At 39.4% G+C, this 26195-nt stretch overlaps 1 protein-coding gene across 1 annotated transcript in view; it reads left to right on the forward strand.

Moving 5' to 3' along the window:
* The window catches only part of emc2.S (ER membrane protein complex subunit 2 S homeolog), a 61033-nt gene extending 35804 nt beyond the window's left edge, over positions 1-25229 (forward strand). The window contains 3 exon segments of the mRNA NM_001087285.1: positions 2300-2410; positions 6739-6843; positions 24125-25229. Of these exon segments, the coding sequence (NP_001080754.1) occupies positions 2300-2410; positions 6739-6843; positions 24125-24211 (303 nt within the window). The 3' untranslated portion in view covers positions 24212-25229.
* The last annotated feature ends 966 nt before the right edge of the window (positions 25230-26195 follow it).

The raw sequence follows: 26195 nt of genomic DNA on the forward strand, positions 1-26195 counted from the left end.
CGGCAAAAGAGGTGCTAATTTGTATGGAATGTTTAATGGTTTGACCCAAATTATTTTGAATACTTAATATTTGTTATTCCAGACCATGTCTTTTCCAGAGTTCAGTGTGTAGATTTAGCCTGCTATGAGTGCCCTGGCTGTGCATCATACCTCCCAACATTTTGGAAATAAAAAGAGGGACACAAATATTCTTGCGCATAGCGTGGCAGAAATTGTGTGACCACACCCATTTTGTGGCCACACCCCCTAATTATCATGTTCATTTTACAAAATTTCACAGGTTATAAAAGTTTGAACGTATTTCTGTGGTTTTATTTACAGTTATTACAGTTTTGCTAATGAAGGTAAATTGCCCTTTAAGCTGTGAGTCTAACTTTTCCCAAGGGACCTGTTATCTTATATTGTTACAATTACTTATTTGCTTATCTAGATACATTTGAATTGTTACAAATGTATCTTATCTTTTTGTTGTGGCTGTTCTGGGCTATCTGCCAAAAGCCAATTAAGTTAGAAATGTTTCTTTTTCTGGCTGTTCAGTGCAGAGAAACTTTCCAGTACAAATGATGGACTGCAGGTTGAGCTGTCCAAAGAGGGACTGTCCCTCTAAAAACGGGACAGTTGGGAGGTATGGTGCATGCTCTGGTACGAAGTTTGTAAAATTAAGGCCCAACCGGCACAGAACATATAAATATGCACCTGCATTTTACAGGCATGGGATGGAAACCCATTATCCAGTAAGCTCATCTCCCATAGACTCCATTTAAATGAAACAATTCCCATTTTTAAAAATGATTTCAATATTCTCTTTACTAATAAAAACAGTAGCTTGAACTTAATCCCTGCTAAGATACTAAGGCATCCTTATTGGAGGCAACGATATCCTATTGGGTTAAATAAGTTATAGTAGATGTAAGGTATAGAGATCCAAATCATGGAAAGATCCCTTATCCAGAAAACCCCTTGTCCCGAGGATTCTGTATCACAGGTCCTATGAAGTTTCATTTACATCCAAAACCACTGTTGTGGTCACGCAAATTTCCCTGGCAGTTGCTCAAAAATACTATTTATTAAAGGACAAGGAAAGTTAAACTAAAGAAGTAGCTAGAAATGTTGTACATTATGTTTTGGGCTTCTGTAGCAGCCCAAGGCAACCACAGCCCTTTAGCAGTAAAGAACTGTGTCTCCAAAGATGCCCCAGTAGCTCCCCATCTTCTTTTCTGCTGATTCACTGCACATGCTCTGTGCTGCTGTCACTTACTGAGCTTAGGGACCCACTCACAATATACAGTACACATAGAATAGAAATGTCACGATATAAGGCTGATTAGTAATTAATACACATAATTACTACATGGCAGCACAGAAACCAGTGCAATTAGCATCAGAATTTAATAATCAGCCCTGTAGCATCAGCTTATATTACAGGGGAAGCTCATTTTCTGCTGGATAATTAGTGACGAGCCCTAAGCTTAGCTTCTCAACAGCTGCTCAGAGCCCACTGAGCATGTGAGTGTCACAGACACTTTCCAAGATGGTGACCCCCTGTGACAAGTTTGAAGTCCTGGATCATTGCTGCTATTGACAAGCTGAAACTTTAGCCTCGTGCAATAAGTTCACTGGAATAAGGAAGTTCATATGGAATTTTTAGCCATATTAATATTCAGGGGGCAGCAGAAGGGAATCAATGTCATCATATTCACTTCAAACTCCCACTTTAAGTAATGCAGACAAGGTATATTCAGTTCTTTTCTCTGTGTGAATTACCCAGAATTGCAGCTGATCACTTCCTATTATAGTGATCATTATATTGCGTGGCTTATGGCACATTGGAATGATTATTGACAGAATAATTGCACTCCCTAATAACAGCAATGTGAAGCATTATAACTAGGGATGCACCGAATCCACTATTTTGGATTCGGCCGAACCCCCGAATCCTTCATGAGAGATTCGGCGGAATACCGAACCAAATCAGAATCCTAATTTACATATGCAAATTAGGGATGGGAACGGTAAAACATTTTTACTTCCTTGTTTTGAGACAAAAAGTCACGCAATTTCCCTCCCTGCCCCTAATTTGCATATGCAAATTAAAATTTGGTTCGTCCGGGCAGAAGGATTCGGCCGAATCAGAATCCTGCTGAAAAAGGCCGAATCCCAAACCAAATCCTGGATTCGGTGCATCCCTAATTATAACCCAGTATCTTGTGCCATTTGCTTGTCTTCACGTTTTGTGCTTATTTCATTATCTATATGCAATTTTCACCATACCTCTTTATTTCTGTGTGTCTTTTTCCAGGTGAAATATACCCAAGGAGGACTTGAAAATCTGGAACTTTCTAGAAAATATTTCTCCCAGGCCCTGAAACTTAACAACCACAGCATGAGAGCATTGTTTGGACTTTACATGGTACGTCCTTTTAATTATACTATAGTTAAAGATATTCATTTTTTAATGGCTTTTAGGTCATTGGTTTGATGAGACATGAATTACACACCTTCATCAATTTGTGCTTTTAAAGGGTTAAGTTAACTTTTAGGAAGTTATAAAATGGCCAATTCTAAGCAACTTTCAGTTGGTTTTCATTATTTATTTTTTGTAGTTTTTTATTTACTTGCCTTCTTCTGACTCTTTCCTGTTTTCAATTCAGGTTTACTGACCCCATCTAAAAACAAATGCTCTGTAAGGCTACACATATATTGTTATTTCTACATTTTGTCACTCATATTTCTATTCAGGCCTCTCCTGTTCATATTCCAGTCTCTTATTTAAATCAGTGCATGGTTGCTAGGGGAATTTGGACCCTCGCAGCCATATTGTTAAAATTTCAAAATGGAGAACTGCTGGATAGAAAGTAGGGGATGCACGGAATCCAGGATTCAGTTCGGGATTGGGCCTTTTTCAGCAGGATTTGGATTCGGCCAAATCCTTGTGTCCGGCCGAACCGAATCCTAATTTGCATTTGCAAATTAGGGACAGAGAAGGAAATTGCATGACTTTTTGTCATAAAACAAGGAAGTAAGAAAGGTTTTCCCCATCCCTAATTTGCATATGCAAATTAGGTTCCGGTTCAGTATTCAGCCGAATCTGTCGCAAAGGATTCGGAGGTTCCGCCGAATCCAAAATAGTGGATTCAGTGCATCCCTAATAAAAAGCTATAATCTTCAAAACCACAAATGATAAAAAATGAAAGTAAACTGTAAATTATCTCCGTATTTCTCTAAACCATACTAAAAGCTGACTCAATGGTAACCCCTTTAAGTTATATCTTTATCACATGAGATGTGTAAACTGTTAAAGGGGAGCTATCTCGAAAAATGAAAATGTAATATAAGCTTCAGCATACTGAAATAAGAAACTTTCTAAATGAAGTAAATTAAAAATTCTGCATTGTTTCTGAAAAAATCAAGTTTATCTTCAGTATTCCTCTCTCAGCATCTGTTTCTCTTCATTCTCTCTTCATGCAGGAGTTTGGTGTCAGATAAATTATCCAGTATATTTTATAGGGGGGCTCCTTTTGCCTAGAAGATGTATTAGAGCTCACTCTATTAAAATCACCAGACATCATGTCTCTCTACATGCAGAATTTGTGCAAAAGGCAGTTATTTTGTTTGTACTGGAATCAGTTATTTGAGTGAGCTCTAATACATCTTCTAGGCAAAAGGAGCCCCCCTATAAGACATATTGGATCTAACTGTCAAGGAATATCTGACACCCAACTGCTGCATGATGAGAGAATGAAGAGAAACAGATGCTGAGAGAGGAATAGTGAAGATAAACTTGATTATTTCAGAAACGGTACAGAATTTTTAATTGATTGTACTTGAGAAACCAGAAGGAACTTGACCACCGAAGCAGCCTGAAATAACTGCCGATCAATTAAGTTGAGCTGTCTCGTTTTATGAAAAGGGATTACGGCCTTCCTAATGTTGTTTTAAAGAAATTGTTATACTACGTTGGTAACTATAGGATGTGGTTAAAAAAGGTAATAATTTATGACTGTGTCAGCTGAACTAATAAAGTAAAATAGAGTGGATGAAAGCTTCTGCTGCTGAGTGCTAGCTTTTATTGCCATTGACCTTAAGCACCTTTATCCTCATACATACCACATTTCTTTCTTAATGTTTAATTTTAAAACATTTTATTGATGAGGCTAATGGGGCAGTTTATATAAACATGCCGAAGCAAAACAAGATAGCAAATATCATTTGGTGGTGGTAACATTTCCCCTTTTTAAAGGAATTGTTCCGTATAAAAATAAAAACTGGGTAAATAGATAGGCTGTGCAAAATAAAAAAAAAATGTTTCTAATATAGTTAGTTAGCCAAAAATGTAATGTATAAAGGCTGGAGTGACTGGATGTGTAAAATAATAGCCAGAACACTACTTCCTGCTTTTCAGCTCTCTAACTTGGTGTTAGTCAGTGACTTTAAGGGTGGCCACATGGGTCATAACTGTTGCTTTTGAATCTGAGCTGAATGCTGAGGATCAATTGCAAACTCACTGAGTGTTCCATGTGGCCCCCCCTTCAAGTCGCTGACTAACTCTAGGGATGCACCGAATCCAGGATTCGGCCAAGATTCAGCCTTTTCCAGCAGGATTCGGATTCGGCCGAATCCTTCTGCCTGGCCGAACCAAATCCTAATTTGCATAAATTTGTATATGCAAATTAGGGGTGGGGAGGGAAATCACGTGACCTTTTTGTCACAAAACAAGAAGTAAAAGATATTTTCCCCTTCCCACGCCTAATTTGCATATGCAAATTCGGTTCGGTATTTGGCTGAATCTTTTGCGAAGGATTCGGGGTTCGGCCGAATCCAAAATAGTGGATTCGGTGCATCCTTAACTAACTCAGAGTTATAGAGCTGAGTGTTTTACTAGCCTGTAGCAGCATTGAGGTTTCAGAGTTAACACTAATTGGGACACACTGGGTAGCTATGGCCAAGGACATTTGCACATGAACAACTAAGTTTTGGACACTGTATAGTTAAAGGGGTTGTTCGCCTTTAAATTAACTTTAGTATGATGTAGAGAGTGATATTCTGAGCAATTGGTTTTCATTTTTTATTATTTGTGGTTTTCCAGTTAATTCGTTTTTTATTCAGCAGCTCAATTTCAGTGGTCTGGTTGCTAGGGTCCAAATTACCCAAGCAACCATGTATTGATTCAAATGAGAGACTGGAATATGAATAGGAGAAAGCCTGAAAACAAATATGAGTAATAAAAAGAAGCTATAACAATACATCTGTAGCCTTACAGAGCATTGTTTTTTAGACCCCTATTTGAAAGCTGGAAAGAGTCAGAAGAAGAAGGCAAATAATTCAAAAACTATAGAAAATAAGTAAATTTATAACAAGCCAAATTATAACATACTAACAGTTAACTTTAAGGGCAGAGACATACAAGAAAATTTAGGGAGATTAGTCGCCCGGCAATAGCCTCTTCTTTGGGTGACTAATCTCCCCAAACTGCCTCCCCGCCGGCTAAAATCTAAATCGCCGACGAGATGGCAGTTGGATCGCTTTGTTTTACGAAGTCGCCCAAGGTGCAACTCCGAGTGCCATCCCGCCGGCGATTTCAATTCTAGCCGGAGGGGAGGCAGTTCGGGGAGATTAGTCGCCCGAAGAAGAGGCTATTTAACGCCGGGTGACTAAATCTCCCCGAATCTTCTCGTCTCTCTCTCTGCTCTAAAGGTGAACCACCCCTTTAGGGGAGAGGCTCAAAGACACAAGAGGAGAGTTTATGAGCTTTTTCAGTACAGTTCAGTACCTGGGGTTTTCCAGATAAGGTATCTTTCCGTAAATTGGATCTCCATACGTTAAGTCTACTTAAAATGAATTTAAACATTAATAAACCCAATTTACCTCTAATAAGAATTAATTATATCTTCATTTGGATCAAATAAAAGGCACTGCTTTATTATAACAGAGAAAAAAATCAGTTTTAAAAATCTGAATTATTTGATTAAGATGGAGTCTATGGGAGATGACATTCGGAGCTTTCTGGATTATGGGTTTCCGGACAACGGATATCATACCTGTATATGAAGGAGCCTTGTCTTAATCTTTTAGTATTGTAAACCTGTGCATTTCTGATGTATGAGAACAAATAAGGTTCTGTAACCTATTGTGCTCCATGTGGGATAAAAAAAAAAAAATAATGTTCTGTTTTCCTTTCAGATTCAATTTCATGGCAATTATAACAAATTAATAATGAGGCCTATGTTGGCGAGCATAGGTTTAGTTTGTTTTGACTTAAAGGGCTCTGGAGAACAATCCCTAAATAGAATAGTACAGCGATGAATAGATTTCATAGTCAATTCAGACTGATGTTCGTAAAACCTGCTGAAGCTTCTCAAATTGGATTTTTCTTGTGGCTTTCTGATTAGATCCTGATGTTCCCATTTACTTATAATTAGAAGACTTTATTTAGGAGGATTTAAGCTCCGTAGTTTTCATTCCTGCCTCTTGCTATTAGTAAGTTCCTGGCATTCTCTTCCTGGACATTAATAATTAGAAATTCTTGTACAAAGTGTGCCTGCCGTACTAAATGTGAGCCATGTAAAACGTAGGGGGGATTCTTGAGTGACGGATTTAGAAAAAGCTATTTTTATGTAAAGTGCTGAAATCGATAGTTTGCTTTCCATCTGTCCTAATCCGCTCTGCCATAAATACTCGTAACAATTTTACACATGTGTTGTTCATTTGCTTACCATATAAATGTCTTCACCTTTCTAGTCATCCGTCCATATTGCCTCCAATCCCAAAGCAAGTGCAAAAATGAAGAAGGATAATGTAAAATATGCAACTTGGGCCACTAGCCAAATAAAAAAAGCCTATCAGGTAAGTTCTAACATTTATAAGAATCTTAAAGGGATTATGGTGTCGTTTTTATTTCTAAATTACACTGTTTACACTGCAAATAATTAACTCTACAACAAACTTTTATTCCTGAACCAGCAAATGTATTTTTTTTTGTTGTAATATTGGTGTGTAGGTGCAGCTCAGGTCATTTTGCCTGGTCATGTGCTTTCAGAAAGAGTCAGCACTTTAGGATGGAACTGCTTTCTGGCAGGCTGTTGTTTCTCCTACTCAATGTAACTGAATGTGTCTCAGTGGGACCTGGATTTTATATTGAGTGCTGTTCTTAGATCTCCCAGGCAGCTGTTATCTGGTTACCTTCCAATTGTTGTGCTGAGGGGGGGGGAGTACAGAAGTAAAGATTGACTGAAGTTTATCAGAGCACAAGTCACATGATTGGGGGCAGCTGGGAAACGGACAATATATCTAGCCCCATGTCAAATTTCAAAATTAAATATAAAAAAAAAGTTATGTAAAGGGTGAACATCACTTTTAACTGACAGGCTGAGATGGGACAGTCAGGTTTAGGAACTTCAACCAACAATTACTTATAAGAACAGACCTCTCAAAAAAAATAAGATCAACATGACCTATAGGTAAATTTGAATGTAAATTCATATTTTAAAAAGTAGTTTTTTACCGTCCGTATCACTTTAAAGGGCATGTAAAGTCTAAAATAGAATAAGGCTAGAAATGCTGTATTTTGTATACTAAAAAGTAACATGAACTTACTGCACCACAAGCTTTCAAGGTTGGCTACAGGGGGTCACCATCTTGTAACTTTGTTATACATCTTTGCAAGACTAAGACTGTGCACATGCTCAGTGTGGTCTGGGCTGCTTAGGGATCGTCATAAACAAAGCTGCTTGAGTTCTGCATGGCTGAGAAGTAAGGTGGGGGCTCCCCCTGCTGTTCATACGTATGATTGTTTCCCTGCTCAGCAGTTAGGGACCATCTGACAATTCCTATCCACAGCAGTAAATGAAGGGAGAATTTCACTGCATACAGTCAGGTTTCTTATAAAAACGGTACACATTTTTTAATTAAAGTATATTGGAGATATGTATCTTTTTTATTAAAGAAATTAAAAATGCCTTTACATGCCCTTTTATGAGAACACGTGTTGTGTGTTTCGCCTGCATCGATTCAGTTATACGACTTAATATCTTTGTCTAGAGAGAACGGTGCCTTATGAGTCATGTGTATTAGTGGAGCCTGTTTATGTTATTTTATATAGCACTGACATATTACACAGAGCTTTACAAAGATTGATAGGGACCTTAGACTGCAAGCAGTGTATTACTCATGCACGCTAGAGGCAATTGCATCAGGAGCCAATTAAATCTGCCTGCATGTTTGGGGAGTGTGGGAGGAACCCAGAGTACCTGTATGAAGCCCGTGCAGATAGAAATCTTCTCAAAGGATTTACCATACCAAATTCAAGCCCCAATTTGCATATTCAAATCTGAGATCAATAAAAGTATTTTATTGTCTAAGAAAGAAAAATTGCAGCATTCATATGTGTTGAATGTTAAAGTCCCTTAAAGGATAAGTAAACCTTTAAAATAAGTGAATGTAAAATTGATGAGGGTGCTATTCTAAGCACTTTTGTAATTTACATTCATTATTTATCCTTTTTTCATTCCAAGATATTAAGCGATACATGTAGTGTTAATATGAATGAATTTTGTTACAACAGCGCCACCTGCTGGTCAGTTTCTGACCACCAAGTAGTCGAAGAAGTTGTCAGGAGAAAGAAAGAGGCTGCTCTGATATTCTTCTGTTTAGGAAAGATTTGAGAAAGGTTTCTAAATAATTTTCCTTGGCTGTGTGCTACTGTGCACTCAGCAGAAAGCTGCCAAATGCTCGTATGACTGATTTGGGGACACCAGAAAGTTACAATACCAAGGAAAAAGATGGCACTCCGGTAAAAGGAAGGCAGACACTTAACGCGTTTCGAGAAATAATCCCTTAATCGTAAGGTTTATGATCAAGGGATTTATCCCTGAAACGCGTAATTGTTCGGTAAAATCTGCCTTCCTTTTACCGGAGTGCCATCTTTTTCCTTGGTATCGTATATAGTGATGGGCGAATCCACGGTGAATTTCTGCATTTTGCCGCCGGCGAATAAATTTGCGGCAATTCCAACGCCAGCAACAATTCGGACACAGGCGACCGTTAACATAAGCCCATTCGGCAGATTGTTGTTGTTTTTGACGCCCGCAAATTGCCGCCCGGCGGCAAAAGTCCTGTTTCGTGAATTTTTCGCCCTTTTGTGAATTTAGCTGCAAATTTTTCGCCGAAGTGAAACGGGACAAATTCACCCATCACTATTCATATATTATGTGCAGTGGGGACACTGTGGACAGAGCACCCGGGAGGAAGTTTGGGAGCAGCCTCACAAGCTTGGAGCGGCCCCTTTGGTCAAGACCAGAAACTTAGAGGCAGCAAATTCGAATAAGAATTACCTCTTCTAATGCTGAGCTTGATGGTCATGTCTTTTGCTTATCCTTAACTTGCTTCTATCCATACCATGTGCCTCTTGTTTTCTGGGATTATTTCAGAGAAGCAGTCGCTGTTATGCTGCTGTTTCCTTGGCAGTAGTTAAAATTGCAACATCCATTGCAAACACGAGCTTAATTTTTTAGTTCTGTATTTTCGCGTTTCACGCAGTATTCTCAAATTCAATATACATTAATTGACATATCTACACATTTGGGGGCTATTTGTGGTGTGTTATTCCTTGTTATTCATTTTAGGAAGTAAGCGTTAGTTAAGTATTTGGTTTGGCATATCCAAAAGCAGAAGAATTTTGGCACCGCCAAGCCCATTTGAGTAACGCTCAGAGAGTTTATTAATTTGATACTTAGCCGAGTTCGTTTCCAGTTAAAATATCGTGGGGATGAGTTTTTAATGTAACTGATCCATGTTTATAACTGAAACCTTGTAGAATTTGTTGTATTAGGTGAAACCATGAACCATTCCACAGCTGTACCTGTACAAAGCGACTACTCATAGGGCAAACCTCACGGGGAAAGCCTTTTTTTAACTTCATCATTAAATAAGTACCCTCTGCTCTCCCACTTCAGTTTTCAAAATACAGTTTTTAAAAATAGTAAATTTGTCATGTAGTTTTCCCCTTCGCAACTTCATTGTATCCGCCATCTTTAATGCTAAATAATTAGCACTGACAAAAAATAGAGGTCAATTGGATGCGCAATAAATATAGGTTTACAGACCTAAAAAGAAATAAAGACAAAGATTTGTATGCGCTTCCCGTAATAAACTTTCACCAAGTCTAATCAATCACAGCTGCAGAGGTTCACTCGATGCAGGTAGCGAGTTGCCGACGTTGCGGGCTGGGAAACCGTTTCGGGCAAGACAGGAAGATGCTCAATAATATGGTTTGGATTTTATTACATTAAATAATCCACACTTACTCTTAAAACTGAAGTTCCTGGCCTAACGCTTTTGTGAAAATTTCACTTCATCAGAGGCTAATGTAATAAAATCTAAACCATATTATTGAGCCTCTTCCTGTCTTGCCCGAAACGGTTTCCCAGCCCGCAACGCCGGAAATTCGCTACCTGCATCGAGTGAACCTCTGCAGCTGTAATTGATTATCCAGGAAGCGTATCCGCGTATGTGGGATCGTGGAACGAAAGGCAGCCGAAAAGACCTGAGACTCAAGCCGCACTGCAAATAAGAGCCGCATCTTTATTCTGAGAGATAAAAGGGATTTCTTAATGAAAGAGGGACTTGAGACTTGGTGAAAGTTTATTACGGGAAACGCATACAAATCTTTGTCTTTATGCTATCTTTAATGAGCCTACATCATGATGAGTGACCTTTCCAAAGATCTGCTTGTGAGCAATATCATCTGCAATTTTCGGAACTTTGGGCAGAGACACACGTGGAGATTCGGGAAGATTCCGAGAATGAAATCGCCTCTTCTTCGGGCGACTAGTCTCCCCACAATGCCTTCCCGCAGGCTAGAATCTAAATCACCGGCAGGATAGCACTCGGGAGTGATTCGTTTTCCGAAGTTGCCTCACGAGGAAACCGGGCAACTGTGGAAAACGAAGCGCTTCGAGTGCCACCCAGCAGGCAATTTAGATTCTAGCCGGCGGGAAAGCATTGCGGGGAGATTAGTCACCCGAAGAAGAGGCGATTTCATTCTTGGAATCTTCCTGAATCTCCACGTTTGTCTCTGCCCTTAGTTTGCCTGTCTCAGGTCTGTGATAACTACTTTTGGGCTTGGGACGAGAAGTGATCCAGTCAAATATGGCAGCCATTCCAAGTGTACTTCTGTTTGTTACCACACGCATACAAATCTTTGTCTTTATGCCATCTTTAACGAGCCTACATCATGATGTGAGCTTTCCGAAGATCTGCTTGTGAGCAATATCATCTGCACATGCACCGAATCCAAAGAATATGTATTCTGCATTAATTCCGGTCTTTGTCTTGCTGGCAGAGGATGCCTTGTGGTTTGAGTTCTTTATATACTAAGCACTTTTGTAAAAACGTTGGCTTCAGTTCTTGTAAACTGCTTAGGATTTGAGCAAAAAGACTAATCTATTACCCAGTATTGAGAGGTATGCCTTTGCCTGCAAGCAATATTCTGTTCAGACTTTCTTTTTCTTCTAATATTCCCCAACATTATTCTGATGTTCTTATTTGCTGAAATACTTGGTTCTATACACATTTCATATACATTTCGAATTAATGTGAATTTTTTTCAACTCAAATAAATTAGAATTTACTCTCAACTCGAATGGGAGGTTCTTTATGAAAAAATTTGATCAAATGAGAAAGATCCGAAAATTTGTTTCGCATTCAAATCGAATACAAACAAAACTCAAATCGAATTTTCCTCCGATAAAAACTCGAATGTCAGGAAGGATATTACATATTCAAATGGATCAATGGACCTCTGCCATTGATTTGTAAATGAACTCGGCAGGTTTTAGGTGGCGAATATTCGAATTAGAATGGTTTCCATGGTCAGGTTTTCTAATTTATTTTATTTTTTTGTCAAAATCACACATTAGAATTGAATTTATTAGAGTTAAAATAAAATCACATGAATTTGAAATGTATATGTGATTTGACACCAAAAAAAAAATTTGAATTTACTATTTGACCCTTAATAAATCTGCCCCTTAGGGCAGAGACACACGTGGAGATTCGGGAAGATTCTGAGAATGAAATCGCATCTTCTTCGGGAGACTAGTCTCCCCACAATGCCTTCCCGCCGGCTAGAATCTAAATTGCCGGCGGGGTGACACTCTGAGGGTTCCGAGTGCCATCCAGCAGGCGATTTAGATTCTAGCTGGCGGGAAGGCATTGCAGGGAGATTAGTGACTCAAAGAAGAGGCGATTTGTCGCTCGGCTACTAATCTCCCCGAATCTCCACGTGTGTCTCTGCCCTTAGTTTGCCTGTTTCAGGTCTGTGATAACTACTTTTGGGCTTGGGACTAGAAGTGATCCAGCCAAATTTGGCAGCCATTCCAAGTGTACCTCCACATGTTCCTAAGGGATATTGGGAAATTTTTCAGTTTTACTCAGATTGCTCTGGGAAAAGGTTGCTCTTTTTAATGACAACTCTTACTGGAATGTAAATATTCTGTTAGACAAAGTTATTTGCTTTTCGGCTCTGTTGGTGGCATCAGTCCTAAAGGCCTAAGCTCTGCCTCCTTTTGAAAAGAACAACGTTCCTAATTCATTGCTAACCTCATCCATGTGAATATGACACCGAGCATTACATTGGTGGGCCGCTTCCAACTTTAATATTTGTCTGTTATCTTTATATTGTTTATTCAGAGCGCCGAAATCTGACCTTGTTTCTCCAAAAGCTTCAGTGATTTTATCGTAAGATTCCCAACCATTAAACCTTGCTTTTTTTTTTTTTTTTTTTTTTGCATCAAAGCCATTTATTGGAGGAATTGGAACTCCCAAAGCATCAGATAAGGACTATTCCTGTTTGCCTGGGAATGGAAGGGGAGAGGCAGAAGAAAAGGCATTCTGCTCTCCCTCAGGCCAGGCGTAGCTTCATTTTATCAGCTAGGAAAGTGGAAATAAAAAGTAATCCACGCCGCTGCACAAAGGCCTTTATCATGGCGGGAATCATGGGAATTTTCGTAGGGTGGATTACATTGAAAGTAGTCAGTGGAGGAAAATATTTTCAACTGAATTTGTTACAGTATTTTTTCATAGTGGTGGGACAGGGTTATGTGCAACATTGCTACTTCATTGCCTAAAATACAGGTATGGGACCTGTTATCCAGAATGCTTTTCACCTGGGGGTTTCAGGTGATGGATATTTCTGTAATTTTGATCTTGATACCTTAAGTCTACTAGAAAATCATGTAAACATTAAATAAACCCAATAGATCATGGACAACCCCCTACTATACTCCACATGGCAAACCTGGAAGGAACTGAGAAAACAGTATAATCTGAATAGCCATCATTCTCTATACCTGCCCCTCTTACTGAACCCTGACTTTCAGAGCGGACGAGCCTTAGCAATATACCAAAATTGGAGATTTGAAGGGGTGACAACTGTGCGTTACTTGACCGAGAGTGGCACTCGAAAACCCTTAACTCTTGCACAATTCCAGACCAAATTTCCAAATGCACAGAGCAATATATTTGCCTTTCTACAAGCTCAGTCATACACTAGCAGGACTCTGAGACTTTTAACAGGGAAAGACTGGGATAATTCTTTGGACAGGCGACCTGGCTCCACCAAAGGAGCTATATCGCAAAATTATAGATTCCTTCAGGACATCATTGACTATGACTGTTTACCCACAGGACCCAAACAGTGGACAATAGACATACCAGACTTGAGAATGGAAGACGTCTTCAAGATGTATAAAAGGCTATGGTTTACCTTACCCTCGAGCATTTATAGAGAAATGTTTCTTAACTTATTGCATAGAACCTACCTGACCCCAGACGTACTTTTCAAAATGCATAGACGAGAGAATAGTGATTGTCCGAAAGTGTGGCAAACCAAAGCCAACCTCATACATTGTTTATGGGCATGTCCCTTCATTCGAAGGTTTTGGAATCGGATAAGGGACTATGCAACAAGACACCTGGTTAACTATATCCCACTTTCAGCTGCATGGGCACTCTGGGAATAATCCCCGACACCATACCAGAGTTACACGGGGTGCACGGAGATTACTACTAATTATATCTGCAGTAGCAAAGAAAACGATCCTTCAGGTCTGGATATTGAATACACCGCCCACTGTCAAAATATTTCTGGAGAAATTAGTCAGAGTTTTTTTATATGGACTGGGCAGAATCATCTTTAAATAAAAACACAATAGTTCAACGATTTTTCGAAACGTGGGAGACGTTTATTGACATCATTCCACAGGCAGTAAAGGTTAGGTTGCAAGAATGCTTCCAACACACAGAATGGTACTCCTTGAGAATTATAAGTGGAGATCCTCCTATTAGCTTGTGACGAACTTCCAAGACGTGGGTAGATGGCACCTCCGGCACTGTGACACTTAGCACTTCTGAGACATAGAGACAAACATAGAGAACTGGTACTGGTCATCACTTACACATTGGTTGTTAAAATGGTTTATATGTTATATATGTTGATCAGTTAATGAATAAATGCAGAGACCATTCGTATGGCTTCATGTCATACACTTATGCCTACATCTCCATTTCTACTTGACGTTTTGGTGACTTTAACTGTACAAGATAGTAACTACCATCAATGTCAATGCATACTGCTTCATGTTTTTATATTTGTCATATGACAATGTTATTCCCTTCACCTGCATTATGCCAACTGTTGTAGAGGAACTATTATTGTGCACTTTCGAAGATGTAGAAACTGTATCTAACTTTTGCTCGAATAAAAATTGTTTTCTTAAAAAAAAAAAAATAAACCCAATAGGCTGGGTTTGCTTCCAGTAAGGATTAATTATATCTTAGTTTAGGTCTAATACAAGGAACTGTTTGATTATTACAGAGGTAAAAACAGTCAGTTTTAAAAATTTGGATTATTGGGAAAAAATTGCATCTATGGGGGATGGCCTTTCTGTGATTCAGAGCTTTCTGGATAAGCTGTTCCGGATAATGGATCACATACCTTTACTACATACATTTCATTTACGTCCTGCATGGCTAATGGGAACTAATTTAGGTACACGATGCAGACTATACTGGTTTAACAGAAATGGTAACTGGCATTAAATGCAGAGTTAAACAGTTCTAGTTTTATTATTTAAAGGAATTGTTCAGTATAAAAATAAAAACTGGGTAAATAAATAGGCTGTGCAAAATAAAAAATGTTTCTAATATAGTTAGTTAGCCAAAAATGTAATGTATAAAAGCTGGAGTGACTGGATGTGTAACATAATAGCCAGAACACTACTTCCTGCTTTTCAGCTCTCTTAGTTTCCACTGATTGGTTACCAGGCAGTAATCAATCAGAGACTTGAGGGGGGGGGCACATGGGTCATAACTGTTGCTTTTGAATCTGAGCTGAATGCCGAGGATCAATTGCAAACTCACTGAACAGATATGTACTATGTGGCCCCCCTTCAAGTCGCTGATTAACTCAGAGTTAGAGAGCTGAAAAGCAGGAAGTAGTGTTCTGGCTATTATGTTACATGTCTGTTCACTCCAGCCTTTATACATTACATTTTTGGCTAACTAACTATATTAGAAACATTTTTTTTATTTACACAGTTTTTATTTTCACACTGAACTGTACCTTTAACCCTTTAAAGGGGAAGTAAAGTCTAAAATAGAATAAGGCTAGAAATGCTGTATTTTGTATACTAAATATAAACATGAACTTACTGCACGACAAGCCTAATCAAACAAATAATTTATGCTTTCAAAGTTGGCCACAGGGGGTCACCGTCTTGTAACTTTGTTAGACATCTTTGCAAGACTAAGACTGTGCACATGCTCAGTATGGTCTGGGCTGCTTAGGGATTGTCCTAAATCAAAAAAAGCAGGAAGTAGTGTTCTGGCTATTATGTTACACATCCAGTCACTCCAGCATTTATACATTACATTTTTGGCTAACTAACTATATTAGAAACATTTTTTTTATTTTGCACAGCCTATCTATTTACCCAGTGTTTATTTTTTAGTTCCTTTAAGGAAAGAAAAATCTAACGTCTATAGTGAGCTTAACACTGTACCATACCTCCCGTCCCGCTTTTGACAGCTCAACCCACAGTCCTGTGTTTGTACTGGAAACTGGAAAGTCCAGACTTTCTCTGCACTGAACAGCTATAAATATAAACAAAGTTTCTAACTTAATTGGCTTTTGTCAGAGAGCCAGACAGCAGCAGGTGCAGCTTGAATCAGTACTAGGAGATGCCCCGACCTTACCACGCAACACCGAGTCACAATCGATATACCACATGACCATCCGCGAGTCACCACGCTGGCGTCAGGGGGAGGCGACGTAGAGAGTCGAGCACAGAGGTACATACCCTTACCCCCACACCCCTGGACACTCCCTTCCATCCTATAAATGAAGCCCTGCAGCGTTTTTTTCATTCTGCCTGTGTTGCTGGAAAGAGCTATGTAGGGAGAGAGCTGTTTAGGTGATTTGAGGGACAGTTGATAGTAACTTGCTGGCTAAGTATCTACTTGAACTGCTCTGTATTGTAGGACACGAAGCTCTGCAGGCTTTGAGGGACAGTGAGTTAGGTTAGTAGCTTGCTGACTAGTAATGCTACTCTTACGAGCAGTGCTCTGTATGTTAGCTGCTGTGGGCAACTGCTATCCTGATCTCATCTGCTGACTGCTGTAATAACCCAATAGTCCTTGTAAAGTATCTCTCACTTTTCTTTTTGTTTTCTTTACTTTGCTAACTATAAGAGCCAGGCTATTAGTCTAAGCTGTGGGAGAGCGGCGCGCCTCTAGTAGTTCACCACTACCAGCAACCTAACCAGAGTCGAAATTGTACAAAGTCATCTTATTTGCACCTGTTAGCTGTCTGAGCTCTCTGCAAAAGCTAATTAAAGTTAAGAAACCTGTTTTTTTTCACTGGCTGTTTCAGTTCAAGAAAAGAGGAACTGTGTGCTGCTCATCCTAGCTAGTTCAACACTAGCCAGCACCAACCAGAGTCACAATTGTTAACCAAAGTATCTATTTGCACCTTTTAGCCCTGTTTCTGAGCTCTCTGCCAAAAGCTTAATTAAGTTAGAAACTGTTTTTTTTCTGGCTGTTCAGTTTCAGAAGAAAAGAGGGACTTTCCAGTACAAAAGAGGGACAGGGGGTTGAGTGGTCAAAAGAGGGACAGTTTGGAGTTATGCAAGTGCCACCTAGCTGTGGTGAGCTTTTCACATTCTGTCTAAATAGAGCAATAATAATTCGTGTCCGTAAACATCAACTGAGTGATGGTTTTTAACAGGCAGCAATAACTATCATTCCGTACCCACTTACTTGTATAACGTTGCCCTTGCAGGCATTGTTTGCCCAAGTCTTTTAACCAAGTGGCCACCTAGCTGTGTGGAAGCTTTTTCACATTCCGTGTCCAGAAACATCACCTGAAGTGAACGTAGTGTGATTTCTGGGCCGCTTACAGCACAAACGCACAGCGCTGTGTCCAACAATGGTATTTTTCAGATACATTTTTGGCCGCCTGAAATCCCCCTCTGCATGCATCTGTCCAGGTGTTGCACCCTTTAAACAACTTTAAAATCATTTTTCTGGCCTAGAAATGTCCTTTTCTATGCTTTTAAAACTTCGCCTTCGTTATTGAAGTCCTATGGGCGTTCGCGATGTTCGCGAACCGTTCGCGATTTTTGACGCAAGTTCGCGGAAATGTTCGCGAACATTTTTCCGCACGTTCGTACATCCCTACTTATAACTCTGTTTCGCTGGCAGCTGGCCAATGCGAAGCTACAGGCAACAGAAAAGATTCCGGGAGAGATAACCTATTTATAGGTTGATGTCAATCTAAACATTTCTGGAGAATTGAGGGTGTTTTCAAAGTTTGTCATGCTGTTAAATCGAGCAGAAGCTACGGAGTGGCTTACACCTTTATAAACTTTCCACTATTACCACTGAAACCTAGATACATTTTATGAAATACAAATAAAACATCAATAGCGGACGAGCATTTCTCAGTGTGAAGCTCTTGTACAGCTCAATCATTGTAAACCACCGCTTTAATCTAAGGGGCCCGAGTCACCTGTTGAATTGGCGTTTGTTCTTCTTTTTGCTGCAGTTTTTACCTGAAACATAAAAATATCATTGTCATTGTCATGCAGCCTGAGGTTGTAACACTTGATTTGTATATACGTTTTGTAGCAGGAGTGCTATTAAGGCCTAAACAATGGCCTTTAGCTATTAAAGTAATCACTAGCCATGCTGCACATGCTGAGTACTCTCATTCACATGGCAGATTAGCCTTGCAGCTTCTCTCTTGTCATAAGCAAGAAACTTCTATGTACTTATATAAACTGGAATACTACAAGGTGAACTGTTCCTTTAAAGAGTTTTATATGTTGAATTGGAGCGAGCGAGAGATAGAGCTAAGGCTTGAAATGAGATTCAGAAGCGTGGTCACTTTGCATGGTTGAATTTCACCCACTGCAGCTCTCGTACGCGCGGTCACAAATTGATATGCATTTTATCTTACTGGACGTTATTCTTCTGAACAACAGATGAATAGGACAGTATACTTGGATTGGAGGGCTAGCATATCGTTTCAGGAAGTGGTGGTCAGGATTCAACAAAATGGACCCCGGCAAGGGTATATTTCTCATATAGTGGTAATGCTTAGTGCAAGAGCGAGGACAACTCTTTGGTCATTTTGGTGTGATATATCAGCTAGTGCGGATGGCCCAGAGACTTTTGATGTGTATATTAACAGCAAAATAAGCAAAACGGCGAAATAATTGGGCATAACGGGCTTGATAATTTTGACTCGCTTTATAACAGTGAACGAAAGATATATTCAGTCTTATACACACTTATACGGGCGACTATCTTGTGGTATAAATGCCATTAAAGTCAAATAGGGTCCCGAAATTATTTTGCCTTGACAATTTTTTAATGCGCGCAAATACTTTTTTATGCGCGCAACAATCTTTTTTTCACTGGCGAATTGTTGCTCAGTATTTCGCGAAAATTGATTCGCTTGCGTGAAAAGTCTGGCGATTTTATTCGCCCCTCGTATAGTTTTCCCCCAGTCAGCTCAAGTCCCTGGATCAGGCCCGGACTTGGCAATGCGTGTGGGTATCTGGGGCAAAGTGCCCAATGGCTGCTATAGGTGCTTAATAGGGTCGGACTTGGGCCTGCGGGAGCGAGCGCACACAAACCCACGTGGGGCCCCCCCTCGTCTTGCTTGTGGCCCTGCCGGCCAGATCTGTACAGCCTACGATTCTGAGGACTGAGCTGTACCGCGCCCAAGAACACATGGCAAAGGGCCGTCACACCACAAAGTACGGCGCGACGAGCGAGCGCACAACAAGATTGGTGCAGCGGAGGGTGTAGCCCGACCAGGAGCACTTGAGGCGGCATGCCGCAGACTGGTGGGCCCTGCGGCCCCGCCAGGTTCTGTATGGGCGTGCTAGGTGCGTGGCGTTAGTTTCTGTCCCTCGTGTCTTTTTATGATCGTGTTGTCTCGCGCGAGCGCGAGCTGTACCATAGAAAGGTCAGTATTTAGTGGGCTGGTAAGGGGATGGTTTGGGGTGTACTCCATAAGCGATTGTCCTCTGTGCTCTCTAGGCACTGAGAGACGCTATGAGCCATACTTTGAATTCTCTGTCTCACGGATCACGGGCGACAGTAGTAACACGTGAGATTCCTGGAACTCATTGGAAACAGATTGGGAGTTAAACATTTATAATAATCCCCAAAGTGTAAAAAACACACTCAAGCATGAAAACCCATGAGAGATTAGGTGTGTAAACTAGATGTTACTGGCCCCACAACATATCCAGAAGTTGTGCACTGTTTTGACAATATATGTGGACATCTTCTCGATACTAATATATGTGAGAGGCATGGACTGTGGGCCCCTAGTTCCGCACATGGGGCCAAAGACTCCGCTAATTGCGAGCCACAGGGTCGTTCTCCTTGAGCTGTCCATGCTGTAGAGATCAGACTGAGGGAGTTTTTCTGCTTTCTGCCAACCTTATCAGCTAAGATGTCCATATCTCAGCGAGATAAGTATCAGTCGGCGAGAGACCTAACTCATATTATCGCAGAATAATTTTATTAACAAAAAACTCTAATTGAAAGTCTATGGGAAAAAAGTTGGGATACTGAATGTTGGAAGAAAAGTTTTTCCTTTTTCAGCACATTGAAGTTCTCCCATATAACGAGGCTTTTCCAACTGGATTAAATTGGAGGAGAATGAACTTGTTGTTGTCTTACTGGAAGTTGAATTGGGCTCATAGTTTCTTAACTAATGTTAAATTTACCCCTGGCTGTGAATATGACACAAAAGGGCATCTATGGTAAGGATATAAACTCCACGGCCTGTGCGTCTTTTCTGTGGTTCCAGGTGGTTGGGCGCAACTTTCTCGCTGTCTTCCTGTTCAGCAAAGAAATGGCTGGAGCAAATGAATGAGGAGGTACAGGTATGTGCGGCAAAAAGAGTTAGAATGCCTCCACTATTAAGGGAGAGAACCTCTTTTCAAATATATATAGTAGAAATATATACTGCAAAATCACACGCACTCGCACACGCGCGCACTCTCGCCAGCAAATTGCCTATAAATTTAGAAGCCCTGAGAGAGTATATTCGGGTGAGAGTGTTTTGCACATACACTGTCGCAGGCAGATTGTTTAGACCAGTTTATGCAGTGGGTGCAGAAACCTATATAAAAGCACTAGATGGTTACACTCCCCTTACAACTCCTTCTCTAAGTGTGTTTGTATAGAAAATACATTGCAACCTTACCCCAGAAAAAACACTCAAACACACACCACCCGCAAATTCTTCGCAAAGGACCAAATTAGGCTTTCTATCTTTTTTCTTTCTTAAATTAATACAAACATCCTAACTGTACCCAACAGGATAAAACTAACAAAAACCAACCTATTTATTATTACATACTAGTTACGCGACAGGACCATTTGGGGCGGGTGCCATCGCTGGTCACATGTAACTCGACTATCCGGCGAGGCTCGTCCATTCCTACTTGGATATTTTGTAACAATTTGGGAGATAAGGCAAAGTAAGATATTGTAACAAATTTAGATAAGGAGGTCCCTTGGGAAAAGTTACTCACCGATTAAAGGACAATTCACCGTCATTAGCAAACCTGTAGTAACTGAAAAAAACACATGTTCAAATTTTCATAACCTGCCAAATTTTGTAAAATGGACATGGTAATTAGGGGGTGTGGCCACAAAAATGGGCATGGTCCAAAAATGTTCGCTATGCTCGGCAGTTTTTTATCCCTCTTTTTCTTCCAAAATGTTGGGAGGTATGCCATTCTACTCACACATTTAGGATGTTACAATTTTTTTTTTTTTTACAGCTCCTAAAATTAGTCCATAATACACTTCCTAAAATGTTAAATTACTCTGTTTTGCTTTACAGCGCATTTTTATACATTTATTGTAATCCTCATAAGAATAATGTGAGTTTAGACTACAGTAAAAGTCGCCTGTAACTGACTGAGCCATATAGTTAGCATAGGGTCAGTTGCGGGTTAAGAGCTCGTGAAGTCCTTGCCTGGGTGGAACTGTTCTTGATCACATAATCCGTCCCCACACATCATATGGAACTGGCTAAATGAACCCAGCTTAGGAGAAGAGCCATAAATCAGAGACATAATTATACAGATAGCCGGGAAACATCCCATTATATTGAGAATTTATTACGTGTTTAAGCATTTAGATAAGGAATGGCTTCCCTGACTCAGAGCAAATTAGAGCAGTACTCTCTTGAGGAAAAGCACCATTAACTGCTCGTACATTTAGAGTGTCCGAAAAACAGCAATTTAACGACTTAATATATTTGCTATAATCGGGCCGAGGAGTGATGGAAGCTGTCAATGCTGCTAGAAAATTCATTTTAAAATCAGCATGGAGCAGTCAGCAGCTTTCTATTCAAAGGGTTGAGGTCCACTAACAGAATTGGCTTAAGGTATAATTATAGGAATATATAATTGGCTGGGCTTAATTTCTTCCTGACCAACGACTTCAGAGTGGAAATGAAATCTTGGTTTAATGGGGTTACATGATTGTTAATCTTGCCTCGTGCTATCCAGACCAAAGCTGTGTTTCATAGTCTCCGTTGTCTTTTACGCACTGTCACCAGCCGGATATTTAAGTTTTTCCTTTATTTCCGCTGACTTCAGAGGTAACACCTACATTATCATTTATTTTTTTGTTTTATTACTCTATGGCGGTTATTTATCAAAGTCCGAATTTATCTCTGCTACAAACTCCAATCAAATCTGCTCTGGTTTTTTACACTTATGTATTATTACATTTTCCAAAAAATTCGCTTTGCGGGAAAAAAAATCAGATTTTCACGGTTTTTCGGATTTTTCATCAGATTTTTTCGGAAAACATTTTTAAAAGTCCAATTTTATTTATAAAAATCACACATTTTTGTGCTTTTTGCATTCGGAGTTTAGTAAATAACTCCCTATGTGTAAAGCAAGTTAATTATTTTGTTGTTTAATTCTGAACAAAACCTTTCATAGCTAAATAAATGGCTTTGCTTTAGAGGTGATAACCTGTAAAAATGGACTCCGGTAAATTAAGTGCCAATGGCCAAAGGCTGTATTGATCCTAGAAAAGGCACACTATGGGGGTTATCAAAGTCCGAATTTATATTATATTTTCTGCTACAAACTATGATCAAATCCGCTCTGGTTTTTTACGCTTATTATTTCATTTTCCCGAAAAATTTGATTTGCGAGAAAAACTCAGTTTTTCACTGATTTTTCTGATTTTTCATGAGATGTATAGATTTTTTTCAGAGTTTTCACCCGAAAACCCAGCGCACATCAAAAAATCATTGGGACTCCAATTGACTTATATGCAACCTCGACAGGTCTGAAATGCCGTATTCTCTTATTCAGACTTTTCTATCCTCCGGGTTTAATAAATTCCAAAAAATTTGTGATTTTATAAAAAAAACAAACAGAGTTTCCGTAAGTTATTTCTTAATAAAGACTTAGCGATTTCAAAGTTTAATTTGTCTTTATGGTTTTTTTCGTTGTATACTAACGAATTTTCTTAACAAAATATTTGATATTACTGGTCCTTTAAATCACAGCATTCGGCTGCTTATTGTCCTTCTAAATAGTCATCAGTAATTTTGAAGAACCTGTACAAATTATTTTATACTTTAATGTTGTTTATTTTTTATATAGCTCAGAGAAGGGAGTTTCTTTTCTTTGCATTGTACAGATATGGGATCCATTATCCAGATATCCTTTATCCAGAATGCTCTGAATTACAGAAAGGCATTCTCCCATAGACTCCATTTTATCCAAAATATCCAAATTTTTAAAAATGATTTCCTTTTCCTCTGTAATAATAAAACAGTAGTTTGTACTTGATCCCAACTAAGATATAATTAATCCTTATTGGAAGCAAAACCAGCCTATTGGGTTTATTTAATGTTTACATGATTTTCTTGTAGACTTAAAGGGCATGTAAAGTCTAAAATAGAATAAGGGTAGAAATGCTGTATTTTATATACTAAATATAAACATTAACTTACTGCACCACAAGCCTAATCAAACAAATAATTTATGCTTTCAAAGTTGGCTACAGGGGGGTCACCATCTTTTGGGTAACTTTGTTATACATCTTTGCAAGACTAAGACTGTGCACATGCTCAGTGTGGTCTGAGCTGCTTAGGGATCGTCATAAACAAAGCTGCTTGAGTTCTGCATGGCTGGGAAGTAATGCGGGGGCTCCCTCTGCTGTTCATAAGTATGATTGTTTCCCTGCTCATCAGTTAGGGACCATCTGACAATTCCTATCCACAGCAGTAAATGAAGGGAGAATTTCACTGCATACAGTCAGTTTTCTTATAAAAATGGTACACATTTTTTTAATTAAAGTATATTGGAGATAGGTTTCTTTTTCATTAAAGAAAGTAAAAATGGGATTTTATTTTTTGCCTTTACATGCCCTTTAGGGTATGAAGATCCAAATACTGGGAAGATTTGTTATCTGGAAAGCCCTAGGTCCTGAGCATTCTGAATAGCATGTCCCATACCTGTATAAAACAACTGTCACCTGCTAACAACACTTCTTATTTTCTCAGCTTGCAGGTCGCACCATGACGGATACACAGACATCTTTAAAGGCTGTTGAAGATATGTTGGAAACCTTGCAGATTACACCGTCCTAATAGTGAATTGCTACACCATCAGCAAGTCCTGTTAATCCCCTTTTCCTCCAATTCTGCATTTGTAAAATCTATGAGGATCAATGAGATGTGAATATTTGGTTCAGATTAGATTTTTGAAAGATGGGTTTGTGCATTGCTTTGTTACCCACCACATTGACTGTGTGCAGGACAATATTTACTTAAATAAATATTCCAGTTTGGTAAGATTCTTTAATATGTCACTTCATTTGATATAAACTATCTGTTGCTTAAATATTCATTATAGGGCTATAGTTTTCCTTTAACTTATTACAAAGTTACATCAGTCGATTCACAACATTGTTGTATCCATCATACTGCCGTAACTCAAGAAATATCCAGAAGCGCAAATAAACTTTCACCCCAGAACTGATCTTAAAACGGGACTTTCAGGCATATCTGCTCTAGGTCAGACAATAGATATTCTCACTAAATCTCACCTCAACTGCCCTGCGATCTGAGCCCACCTCTAATACTGCTTTATAGCCACAGGGGCACTAGTCGTGCAGTTTTATGAACCACTGGATTAGGCACATGACAAACATTCAACCTGTACCAGATGCAGCTAAGCTGTGTTACTATGGATTTGGTTTGTCTGGTACAATTTCAACTTTCATACAACAGCCTCCACCCATTTAATCAGCAGGAGAAAAACCCCATTGTGCCATCTCCTGTCATACTGCTTCTGTTGTTCAAATGCAAACATTTCCTTTGTGGTTTTTATATGAAATATGAAACTAGAATTAAATACACGTGTACCTGACGGTGTCCACCTGTGGCACATACCTGAAGGAATAAAAAGAGGAGGTATATAACTTTTAGACCCTTCTCCTATAAACGCAGTAAATGTCTTTGCTTCTCCCAAACTCAGGCCATTCCCAGAGCAATACTGTTTGTGTCACTGAATGTTTATGGAACATATTTATTATATAATATGTAAAGCATTTCTATCCTGTTGAATGTCTGCAAAGAATGGAATAAACCTTACTAACAAAAAAAACTCTTTACGTCCATCATTTTTATGTATATTATTACACTATTATATGAATCCAAGATTTGGTTCAGGATTCGGCTTTTTACGGCAGGATCCTTCTGCCCGGCCAAAACAAATCCTAATTTGCATATGCAAATTAAGGGTGGGGATTGAAATCCGTGATTTTTTGTCACAAAACGAGGAATTAAAAAATTTTCCCCTTCTCACCCCTAATTTGCAAATGCAAATTAGGATTTGTTTTGGTATTCAGCAGAATCTTTCGCGAAGGATTCAGGGGTTTGGCCAAATCCAAAATAGTGGATTCGATGCATCCCTAGTATATATATTGTTTGTACAGTTAAACCATAGGATTTAATTTTCATAATCTGCCATTTTGGATAAACTATAATTTCCATTGTACTGAATAAGCACCCGCTGTCTACGCCAGTAAACAAGTATTCAGAGGCTGAGGGTTACAACATCCATTGTCTTTAACCAATTAAGGGAACTGCCATGAGACGATTAAGACTTCCATTCTGCACCATTGTGGTGGGTCCGCCAAACCCCCAGTATTGGTGCAGTTAGTTGCCTGTTAACAGGCCTGTATGCCAGTTAATTCTGTATGCTGTGGGTTACACTGATGGCACAGGGCTGTGGGCTAACTGGCGGCACCGCGTTGTGTGCTTGGGGATGATGGAGAAATAGTTAAAAGTTTGAAGACTAAGAGAACAGGCAGAAAAGCAGGCTGCAAAGAGTCTGTTGTTCTTGATCCAACTTTGTCCGAGATCAGGACATTATATCACTTATTTTACTGCGATTGCAAGCATTTGTCTGTGATTTACATTTTTAAAGGTGGGCAGCAAACCAGCAACAATTATCCATTCATTGAACGAATTTTAAAATGGCTGCACCCTGCCAGTGTACTCACAGTTAAAACAATTACAGCCCCCCCCCCCCGAAATACCTCTGTAAATGTTTCAGACTGATAAACCT

Source organism: Xenopus laevis, chromosome 6S (assembly GCF_017654675.1).
Source record: "Xenopus laevis strain J_2021 chromosome 6S, Xenopus_laevis_v10.1, whole genome shotgun sequence".
In the NCBI taxonomy this organism is placed as follows: domain Eukaryota; kingdom Metazoa; phylum Chordata; class Amphibia; order Anura; family Pipidae; genus Xenopus; species Xenopus laevis.